Consider the following 12,686-nt stretch of genomic DNA (forward strand, 5'->3'; position numbering starts at 1 on the left):
TATATCCGTTGTTGAACAGCCGACGCAATTTTGGGTTTTCTACTTCTAATGTTTAACTCCGTAACCTTGTAATTTTAAACTAATCCAGAAGACAAAGATACTCCTGGATCAGTACCCCCAGAGGTATTGATTTGTTATGGGAACATGGAGGACCTTACGACTCGACAGATTTAACGTGCATCAGTCACCATTTACTACACGGTGAATCTTCGGCCGGCATGAGATCGAACCCACAAACTCTTGGATATGGATCCAGTGCCCTACTAACCAGGCTATCCCGGCCTAACTGCCGGCTTTGCATTCACGCTCGCTGACCACTCAGTTACCTGACTGGCAATCCATGAAAAGATAAATTAACATTGAGGGATCCAAAGTTAAAAGCTGACCAAACTATAAGGATCAGATTTATCTAATTTCAGAAATCGTAATCCGACGAAAAAAGGGTGTGTTTATTCAGAGAAAGTATCTTATTGCGTCTGATTAAATAATTTAATACATCGTCTGTACTAATTAGCGTATTTGAGGTCAAAAGATATTCAGGGTGTTCCGTTCATTTTTTTTTTTTTTTTTGCACTCTTTATATAAACAATGATAAGTTTTAAATCATTTTGAAGATACAATAGGAGTCAATTTGAATTAAATAATGAACCTTATAAAGCTTCATTTACGGCAGTTGAAAATGCATGTATAAAAGGAAATAAATCGATGTTTTTTGTTTTTAAGTAGATTTTATTTAGAAGATGTCATTTCCACTAGATTTTGTGGTATTTTTTGGTTAGCCGGGAGCAAGTGAAAAATCGCCAAAAAAATGTAGGCCCCCACCAACTTTTTTTTTTAAATGTTTTTTTTTTATTTTATTTATTTTTAAAGCCGCAAAAATTAATTAAAATTAAAAAATATTGGTTGGCTAAGCGAAAAGTATCGATATGGTTGCTAGTTCCATGTTTATGACTGTTCACTCGCTTGATATTTCAGTTCTTTATTGCCAACGCGTAAAAGAAACTGAATTACTTTCTTTAGCTACATACGCATTTAGCTACATTCAGCATGCATTTACATCTATCCAGATGATACCCATGGTTGCCCTATAACCACGTCTATTATTGTATATATTTCAGTAACTTGGTCTTCCTACCTTTGTTTTTTAAGATTTGGATTTTTTTTCAGCTGATGGATGTTTCTTTTGATACTTCTTCATTAAAATTTGTTTTTCATTCTTTAAGTCTTCAAAAATCCTTTTGATTTTTGTTTCAATTTGATTAAAACGGGATATGGAATCTTTAGCTGCATATTTAATTTATCAGATGCCATCTGCGATGAGATTTTGTTTCCGTTATAAAGTCCTGTCTCTTCCCTCATCCTGTTTGTTTTTATTGAAACTTTCATTTACAGTTTGCTTTAACGATTTTTAGTTGGTATAACTGGTGCTGCCTGAAATTATACAAAACAATTTAAATTCGTGCTTAAGAATTTGCAGGGGTCTGTCCAGACATTTTGTGAAAGGTCCGTTTTTCGCGAAATCGTGAAAAAATTACTCACATTTTTTCAACCAGGGTCCGCTTTTATGAATTTGTGCAAATAGGGTCCGTTATTGCAAAAAGAAAAAACTTTTTCAAGGAGTTTTTAAATTGTAAAGACATACAAGATGATGCTCAACACCGTAAAATGATAATTAAAAAATTTAAATTTTAAAAAATAAACAACAATTGCTGCTTCTAAATGAGAGATGCAACATACAAATATTTGGTATTTAGCTTATATTGCTGAACGCAGAATATTTATTTCGGACGAATAATGGAAGAATCGTCTGCCGAAGACAAAACTTAATTCGTTTACATCCATCTTTCTTGTTTTTCTGCCCTGGAAAAGGTTTATTCGATTAGCAAAATAATAATGAAGATAAACAAATTTGTGAAGGATCCGATTAAAAGAAAAATCATTTTGTGAAGGGTCCGTTTTTAATTTAAAATAGTTTGTGAAGGGTCCATTTTTATGAAAAGATATTTTGCGAAGGGTCCGTTAACGGACCCAAATTTCTTCTAAACAGACCCCTGATTTGTCTTGAATTCCATTTCATAGTCTAAAGGTATACAGTCCCTGCCGTATTATTAGACGCACTATTAAATTCTATATAAAATTATAATTATCAGGTGATACTATACAGCTGTATTGTTTTTTTTACTCCGCTGAAACCGGTTTGCATTTGTTTACGTTCGTATATCAATCGGTTAACATTGTCATGCAATACGATAAAAATAAATACAAATAGGAAGTATATAAAAAATCTCCTGGATAAATATTCATTATATGTATGTTTAAATATAAAAGTATTCCATATAAACTCGTGCAAAACATGTTATTATTAAAAAACCACACTGCGTTTAATTATTATAATATGCTTGATATAATAAATATTTTATATTTATATGGTATATCGTCTAATTTATCCAATCGTCGAATTTATATTATATATCGTCTAATTTATCCAATCGTCGAATTTATATTATATATCGTCTGATTTATCCAATCGTCGAATTTATATTATATATCGTCTGATTTATCCAATCGTCGAATTTATATTATATATCGTCTGATTTATCCAATCGTCGAATTTATATTATATATCGTCTGATTTATCCAATCGTCGAATTTATATTATATATCGTCTGATTTATCCAATCGTCGAATTTATATTATATATCGTCTGATTTATCCAATCGTCGAATTTATATTATATATCGTCTGATTTATCCAATCGTCGAATTTATATTATATATCGTCTGATTTATCCAATCGTCGAATTTATATTATATATCGTCTGATTTATCCAATCGTCGAATTTATATTATATATCGTCTAATTTATCCAATCGTCGAATTTATATTATATATCGTCTAATTTATCCAATCGTCGAATTTATATTATATATCGTCTGATTTATCCAATCGTCGAATTTATATTATATATCGTCTGATTTATCCAATCGTCGAATTTATATTATATATCGTCTGATTTATCCAATCGTCGAATTTATATTATATATCGTCTAATTTATCCAATCGTCGAATTTATATTATATATCGTCTGATTTATCCAATCGTCGAATTTATATTATATATCGTCTGATTTATCCAATCGTCGAATTTATATTATATATCGTCTGATTTATCCAATCGTCGAATTTATATTATATATCGTCTGATTTATCCAATCGTCGAATTTATATTATATATCGTCTGATTTATCCAATCGTCGAATTTATATTATATATCGTCTGATTTATCCAATCGTCGAATTTATATTATATATCGTCTGATTTATCCAATCGTCGAATTTATATTATATATCGTCTAATTTATCCAATTGATACACGAACGTAAACAAGTACAAACCGGTTTCAGTCGCATAAAAACGATAAAGCGGTGTAGTATCACCTTATTAATTAAGATTTAGCCTACAATCTTATAGTGCGTCTAATAATTTGGCCACGGACTGAAAGTGTGCAGAAACGTTGCAGCTGCTCCAGCGTGCTTAGTAGGAAGAAAAAATGAATCAGTTTTCGTTTTTTTAGTGTTAGTTGATCCTCACATTCTGCACTAAAGCTGTAATTTTTAAGTTAGTAATAGAATAGTGAGTCAAAATAGGTTGTTCCACTCAGAGAGAGAGTGACCCTTTGGTAGATTCCTTCGAGGTTGGAACAAACAATGGAATAACATTCGTGTCGTCTTAAGCCAATGTCTCCTCATTAAGAAGATATGTTAATGTGCCGCGGCAAGATGTTTATCGGGGATATGTTAAGCTTTTAATATGTTTAAGGGGGAGGGGGATTACAATCAATTCTCGTGACATTCGAATCGGGACCATTGACCGTCTTCCATTTGTAAAATCGGTTCATAGAAATTCATTCGATGTTGCAGACGTTTAAAACAACAGTGAATCCACTTCTCACGAATCAAAATATACTTTTTTTTCTCTCGGTTCTTAATTTCATTACTTAATTTGTGAAAGTAACCTCTTTCAAGTCAATATGGAGGACAACATATTTCATGCTCTGTGTTTTATGTTCGGTTTTCGCGTATTTTTGTCCCGCATTTTCGCTATTTGTCATTGTACGCCGGTTGATTTTGCCCTAATTCATGATCAAATAGTGACATTTAAAAAGAATTTAAAAACCGTGTTTTTCAACTAGACTAAAAGACGTTTCTTTCATATAGGTTATTTTTTGGAAACATGACAAATTCGGAAAAAAAATTTCTTCAAATTTAAAGTCTTCAAAATAATTTAAATTTTTTTTGTATAGTTATTTAATTACATTTATTAATATCTTACAGACAGCGATGTAGTTTATTGACATTTGTTCAAGAAAAAAAAAAGAAATTCACCAGAAATTTGAATGCCAGGAAAATGACATATTAGCTTAGAAGTTAAAAAAAAACAATCATTTTAAGCTAATAGTAAGTAACTCAACTTAAGAAACTCAAATAATAATAGGTAGAAAAATTTTCAGTTTATTTTTCCTTCGCTGTTTTTAGGCCCCATGTCTTAAAATAACCTAATAAAATTAATTTTATAATAATTTATAACGGAAATTTATTTTTATTATATTATTTAACATAAAATATTTCAAATCATTTTATTTTGCAACTTTATTACATTCTTTAATTTACAGACCCAAGCAGAGTTTAAAGACTTTGACAGAATTGAATTATCCAGTGATGTTCTTGGCTTATCCTTTATATTTTAACCATCTGAGTTTTGAAAATCAAAAATAACCTAAAGCCTTTGCGTTAGATGGACCATGAATTGCCTAAATTAATTCTTTTATCCACTGTGGAATGAGACAAAAATGTTTTTGTTGTCGATAAGTACAGAATAAAATTGTGTATAATAATCAATCAATCAATAAATAAATAACTTTAATTACAAGTAAGCATATTGCAATCTTGCATAAACTGGGTATTAGGTTAATATTTGTTTTCCCTCTTTACGCTATACTGTCTTAAAAAAATTTTGGTAACTGTGACAATATCCTGGTAATCAAAAACCAGGAAAATTACGGCCAGGATAATGACAATTTTGTCATTTTACAGCATTAAACTTTAATTTAACATTTCGACCAAAGACGTTTACTTTCCGCAGAAAACATCAGGATTTCTTGAAATAACTCAGGTAAATCTATGTAGTTTATCTTATTAATGACTTAATAAAGACAGGATAATGACAACATAAAAATTTACTCACCTTGTAAAATTTTTTGAAATAAATTTTGAACCGGAAAGTTGGTTCTTTATTCCTGCAATAAGACATGTTCTGATTGGATGGTATTCTAATCAATCTCTTAACCTAAGGTTAAGGTTAAGGTTGCTGGCGCTATCTATTTTGATTATAAATTACTAAAAAAAAGTGGCCAGGAAAATGACTGATTTTCATGTGACAAACAAATTATTGACAGAAAGTTTTATTTTCAGCAATGTTTTTGGAGATAATACCCTCTGAATATATTCTAGAAATGCTTACAACGGTTGAGATAAAAAAAATTGGATATTGAAAATTGTATGGGAAGTCTCGAAGCTAGTTATTATTGGAAATATTGTTTGTGACATAACAGGAAAATGACATTTTGAAATTCAATTGAATTTTTTAAATATACAAAACAGTCAATGTTAGTGCAAAGTCATTTTAAAATGCTAACAGCAATGCTATTTATTGCTGCTATTTATTTAAAAAAAATTTGAAAAGTTCTTTTAGTAGTTATACTAAAGTAGTTTTAGTAGTATATAGATACATATATATGATCTTGGAGAAGAAGACTGTCAACTGTCGTATTTCGTGAGAATCACCCATATATTTTTAAACAATGTTGCACATTAAATTGCTTATGGAAAAAAATGAAATACCTTCATTCGGTTTTGCCCAACTTTCCCTTAAGCCTAAAAAATATCAAGCAGAATTGAGAAGACTTCTCTTGTATTCGACAACCGGCAAAGAATCGGATTTTTCAATTACTCTTCGTCATTATATTTTATATTCTGCTTTAATATAAAGTCATTTCAAAACATTTAGTATAGGGCCCGGAAAACTTGGTGGTCCCTTGGGCCTGAATTTGTCTTGATCGGTCCCTGCGTACCATTCGTAACAGTTTTGCTAAAGCTGAATTCTTAGTCGGCGAGGAAAATTCAGAAATTGGGGTGGATGACATTCCTTTAGAAGAAAATGTGGGTACGGCTAAGAGAGAACCACGAAATCAATAATGATTAACGATTTTCTTTTTATTGATTCTGAAGCGGCAACCACAGAAACATTAACTGAATCGGATATTTTGGGACAGTGTGAAAAGTAAAAACAGTGCGGCAATACATTTTGAGGAAGACTGAAATGATGAAGAAATCACCAAACCTTCATATGATAAAATCATTTGAAACAATTCAATAGTAGATAATAATTTTGCAAGATAAAGGCCAATCAATTGCTATTTTAATTATGCCTTATGAATTTAAAACCCGTTTTGTGTTATTTAAGTATTTAAAATGCTGATTTTCTATTTAACGAATTTTCCATATAGCGAACTTTTTTTCTGGATTTAGCAACTTCGTTAAATAGAGATCCGACTGTACTTAAGTTATTTTTCCCTTCCCTCATCAAGCTTTTATGATTTCCCTAGAAAAAATACTGTTCAGAAGTTTCATATTCTGGATCGAAATGACACCATTGGGTAAACAAAAAGCTGGCTCACGGGACATTTCTGTTTAATTCTGAAGGAGGTTCGCAACACATCTGGTCTGCAGCTGTTTCATGCTTGCTTGATTTACAATAACTTCTATTTTTATTTTTCTTCTTTATACCAGGTAAAATCATTCAGCGTGTTTTATCTTGACAGGAAAATAATGTCAGGCAGAGTAGAAAAGTTTATTAAACCACCGTTCGGAAATTCGATCCAATATAAGGAACTAAAAGAAATAAGCGTACGATGTATATTTATTATTATAAAGGGATGCAGAAAAAATGAGGGGAAATTAAAAAAAAAAAATATTCAGTTATAGCTCAATAGAAAGCATATTACGAGAACTCACACTTTTTCAAGCGACCACCAGAATACTAATACAGTCAGACCTCTATTTAACGAAGTCACTAAACCCCGATATAAAGTTCGTTACATGGAAAATTCGTTAAATAGAAAATCACCATTTGAAATACTTAAACAACACAAAACAGGTTTTAAATTCATGAGACATAATTAAAATAGCAATTGATTGACCTTTATCTTGTAAATTATTATCTACTATAGAATTTGTTTCAAATGATTTTAACATTTTATCATATAAGAAGGTTTGGTGATTTCTTCATCCTTTCCGTCTTCATCTTCCTCACAATTTATTGTCGCATTGTTTTTATTTTTCAAGCTGTCCAAAATATTCGAGTCAGTTAATGTTTCTGGGGTTGCAGCTTCAGAATCAATAAAAAGAAAACCTTTAATCAGTACATCATCATTAATTTCGTGGTTCTCTCTTTGCCGTACCACATTTATATTTTGTTAAGTATCAATAAGCGATGATTTCAAAACTTTAGATACATTCGTAAATACTTAATTGGCCACAAGTGAAACATTTAGTTTGCATTTGTAGACAATGCAAGTTTTGTATTAGATTATTTTATCTTCTGAAAAACTAATACCAAAGGTTTTTTTACATTAGAAGTTTTGTTCTCATATACAGTGAAACCTCCTCTGTTCCTGATTAAAATGGAGGTTGGTCATTCTTAGGGTTTACCTCCAATTGACTTAAAAAAATTATCGAAAAATAGCAAAAATTCTTCAGCTTTTCTAGAATGCATTTGCCACAATTATGCCGTTAGTCACGAAAAAGTAGGGGATTAACCCTCATGAGCTCCCTGGCCCACAACGGACTATTGTGGGAATGCTTGTTTTACCTTTATTAATTTTGACGCGTTAACGATTTTTATTTGATGATTTCGGCCTATTGAAGTTTAACGAGCAAATCATCACGTTTTTTCATTCACGTTGTAAATTAACTTTCTTTGAAAAAAGAAACTTTCTTAAATCAATTTTTTGTGCAATTGAAAATCAACTATTCTTTGAAATATCAAATCTCGTCCTATTGCAAATCGACTCTCGTCTTGTCGTGTAAATCAACTATCTTTGGAAAAATTAACTCTCGTACCATTGTAAATCAAATCTTGTTGGAAAAATCAACTCTCGTACCATTGTAAATCAACTCTTTGAGAAAAAATCAACTCTCGTACCATTGTAAATAAACTCTGGGTAAATCCTTTTTTCTCCCATTGTAAATCAACTTACAACGGAAAAATAAATTTCCATTGGGAAGATTAACATTTTGTAAATCAGCTCTTGTAGTAACTCAAGTAGTCGTTGCATTATGTAGAAGTATTTCTGAAATTGTATATGAATCATGCCACAATTGCAATTATGAAATTATAATTTAGATGCATGTTTCCGAAAAAAATAGCGAGAAAATAAAGTCTGAAACATAAACTTGACTATTTTTACGACGTGTGATGGTTAGCCATTCAAATGACTGTAACCGTCTCTGTAACATTAATAAAGCGCACTTCTTCACAAATTAAGACACGTTAAAGACACTTTTGTTAGTTCTTATTCCGAACTTTCTTTTTGTTCTAAAATACGAAATTAAAGAGATCAGAGTTCAAACGATTTCGATCTGGCATCAACAGGTGGAAACACAGTCACGATTGTAAAACTTTTTCTGCTGCTTCATAATAGCCTGTGGAACGTGTCAATTAATAATGAGTTTTTTTTTTTTTTTTTGTACGTGGCGTCACGCTTTATCATGTTTGCGTGCAATTCCTTTCTCTCTTTCTTTCACGCATAAGGAAACGCATTTAAGACAACAGATTGCTAAAAAAATATATATATATGAAAGCAAGAGTTCTAATGACAACAAACAAAACTTTCAAATGTATTGTTTTTTATTCAATTCATTAGTTCACACTCTCTCTATATCTTGTCTGAATTTTCAATCGTTCGTAAAATACTTTTTATTCATCCACTCAAGTTTAAATAGTTTTTTTTTTTGAACTTGTAGTGGGTGACACTTGATGTTAATACAGTTTTTTTTAAATATTAATCCATTCGTAAAAAAGGGATGAGCGAAAAACGAAATGGAATTTTCTGATGGGTTAAGGGTTAGTCATTATTTTAAATTTTACTACAAGCGATTCAGTTTTTTCACATATTTTAAAGATTACATCAGTGATCACTTCTAACTTATAGCTCTATTTGAACAAAAAAAAATAGTTTATTGCGTACATTTAAATATTTAATTATTTTATGTTCGCAAAAGTTCAAATACATTTTTTTTAAAACTCGTAGTGTATGACACTTGATGTTAATACAGTTTTTTCCAATATTAATTCACTCATTAAGCTCAATTAATTAATTTTAGTTTTATGTGAGAGAAAAAGGTTGTAATTATTTAATAAAAAGTAACTAAAAAAAATTTTTCTTTGTTGATCTAAGAAGGAATTGACTTTAAAAAATATATACAGTCGAACCTCACTAACTCGAACCTCGATTTCACGAATTTTTCGATATCTCGAAGAAAAAAAAATTCCCTTCAAATTTCCTATACACTCAATGTTAAAAAAAACTTGATTTCACGATTTTTTTTTTCTTTCTAATCCCTCGATAACTGGAATTTCTTTCTCCATAAATAGTCTAGATTTTTTTTCTGAAAATAAAAAAAATATTCCAAAAGAAAAAAAAATATTTAAGAATAGAAAACCAATTTTCATAATAATAAACTTCTTTAAAAAAATGGACATAAAGACGTCAGTGGCATGGAATGATGTGTCTCTCTCTCTTCAATATTTCGAGATATCGAGGTTTGACTGTATATTTATATTACTTATAGTCTTATTTATTACATTTTGCTTATTATTGCTATATTTATATTACTTATATCTTATTTATTACATCTTATTTATTACAAGAGCGTGCGTTTAAAATGAAGATTTTGAGAGAGAAAAAAGATAGGGATAAATAGACAATATTAAAAAAAAAGTGAAAGGAAGTGCGAAAAAAAAAACTCTCAAAATGGTTATAACTGTCGAACAAATTCAAATGCCGAAGAAAAAAAAAACTTCCGATAAGTTGCTAAATGAGAATGGCCCTTTCTGTCATTTCAGTTAAGCGGACTGTTAAATAATTTACGCATTATTTTTAATTACAAGTTTAATAATTCTCGCACTAATTATCAAACGCTAAGTTCTTATCTTATTTCATCGCACTGCTTAAATTTTTCTTCACTCCGTAATTTTACGTTTCCGACTCGTATTGGAACAAAAACAAAATGTAATGCATAAAAAAAAGCGAAAAAATTTGCCGAAGGCATTTAAAATTGCAATAACTTTCAAACGAATTGGAATTTCAAAAAAAAAAAAAAATTTTAAATTTATAAATGGACTAATCTAGTAAAAAGAAAAAACTGGAATAAATATCAGAATAAACTTTGCAATGTGATAATTTCAATGTAATCTTCAATACTTTTTTTTTTCTTTTCTAGAGAGAAGATACTTTAATAGAGAAGTTGGTGGAAAACTATCTGGGCACCCTGTATACGCCCTATCCGTCTGTTCGAAAACAGTTATTGGAAGAATGTCGAAGCATGGCGGGAGAAGGGGAATATTTCGAATCTGATTACCTACGTCCAGTCTCAACCCTCCTCAAAACACTCCGCAGGGATTACGTAAGTTATTCTTTTTACGTAAGGAATTACGTAAGTAATTTTTTTCACTGTTAAATTTAAGAGAAAGAAAAATACTTAGATATGAATACATTTGAGAAATAATGAAACAAATTTAAGACATTGTAGTGTGTTTACCACTACAAAAATGCAATTCCTAGTCACTAGAATATAAGACATGCTTACTCAATTCTATGATGGGGTAACTTTGTTGGCATTGTCTATTACTTCTCTCCTCATATTGGTGACCCGGTCGGAAGTGAACACGCCTGCCTTAACAGAAACTCCCACCTCGATATGAACACTGTAAAAAATTATTTTTCAATCAACTCAAAATAAATTGAATAATAATTCTTATTTAAAGGTAAAGGCAAAATTACCTTACCTGCAATTTCTGTTGTTCTTCGATTTTCCGGGTGAGAAGATGGAAAGCTTTTCTTTCGCTTTAAAAAGGATCGCTACTCTTGTAAAAATAAAAAGATGTCAATAATAAAAAGTAACAAGTTCTGCCATTAAAGGAATTAACTATTTCTTTTTAAAACATTTAATATTTAACACAAAACGTAACAAGAAACATAATTGAAAACGAAACATTAAGCTTTTTAGAAATGAGCATAACATATCAACCTCTTTACTCTGAGGCGATCATTCCCCTTCTTTTTACAAAACTTCCGCCTCGCTACAGTTACAGTTAAAATTTTAAAGTTAGATTGTTCATCGCAGTTTCTCGACAAACACGCTCATGTCGATGGGTGGTTCACATTGAACAGTTGACTTGCTACTTGTGACGGCGACATTATCCACCTGCGCTGTTGCTACTCAGTCTCGATCACACACAACTTCGGCCTGCATACACACGACTGCTCATGTCAACACAGGAGCAATCACGACCCTGATCTTATTACAGTTCTCACGATCAGCAAGAGTACGGTGATCTTAATACAGCTCTCTCTGATTCTCACAAAACATCAATGTATCGACAAGTAGTATCAATTCATCGAATTCTATCACAGATATAATTATTGTGGGGAAATACTGTAGTGTATCTACCACTACAAAAATACAATTCCTATTCACTAGTATACATAAGACATGTTAACTCAATTCTATGATGGGGTACCTTTTCATAGATGAAAAATGGCAATGTCTATAACTTCTCTCCTCCTCCCCCCTCCCCCCAGCATTATGAGAAGTAAAATAAATGTCTACACGAACTCTCCAATTCGTGGTTCGACAGGAATCCCCCCCCCCTGATCTATGTAAATATGGAATAATTCCCAGAAGTCAAAGTCAGTAGTTGAAGAACAATGATTCATTTCATACTTTGAAAAAATTCAAATAATTTTATGATCTTTCCAGTGAAGTATCGCATCCTTTCCCAGGAAATCAGCTTGAAACCTTCAGGAAAAACAGTGTATCATTAAGCTGACTACGGTTATTTTAATATCAAGTCAAGATCTTTGAACAAAAAAAAAAAACTGCATTTTTTTAAATAAAATTAAAGGCAGATACTTCAGAGATCAATCTAGATTTTCGATCGAAATGGGGTACAGGTGGCGTAGAGCAGAACTCTCTACACTTCGCATGCTTTCACCGTGTGGAGAGTCATAGAAGAAGGAAGTACGTTAGTTTCTGTCTTGATTTTCGAATACTAGATTAAAATATTTTATGTTAGTAAGCTATATGGAACTGAAAACTGCATTAAATATAGTTCTATACACTATTTATCTATCTTGAGAAGCTTGATCGACAGCAACAGCAGTGACGGCGACAGAATTTTTTTATTATATCGAGACAATTATTATTTTATTCAAAAATAATCAAACATTTTTTGAATGACAAGGCAGATAAAGTTTTGCATCATTTTAAATTAAGTAATTTTAAATGACATTATTTAAACGAAATCGGTTGAATATTCTTCGAGAAATGAAAATTAATATACACGAC

General features: G+C 30.8%; 1 protein-coding gene across 5 annotated transcripts in view; it reads left to right on the plus strand.

Annotated features, from left to right (window-relative positions):
- The window catches only part of LOC107452876 (puratrophin-1), a 388,240-nt gene that overhangs the window by 296,344 nt on the left and 79,210 nt on the right, over positions 1-12,686 (plus strand). For all 5 annotated transcript variants that reach the window (XM_087161971.1, XM_087161969.1, XM_087161972.1 and 2 more), the window contains exon 3: positions 10,560-10,742. In XM_087161971.1, the coding sequence (XP_087018097.1) occupies positions 10,560-10,742 (183 nt within the window). The remainder of the gene's footprint in view (positions 1-10,559; positions 10,743-12,686) is intronic.

The sequence above is a fragment of the Parasteatoda tepidariorum genome, chromosome 4 (assembly GCF_982258835.1).
Source record: "Parasteatoda tepidariorum strain Cologne lab strain chromosome 4, Ptep-v5.0, whole genome shotgun sequence".
Classification (NCBI taxonomy): Eukaryota; Metazoa; Arthropoda; class Arachnida; order Araneae; family Theridiidae; genus Parasteatoda; species Parasteatoda tepidariorum.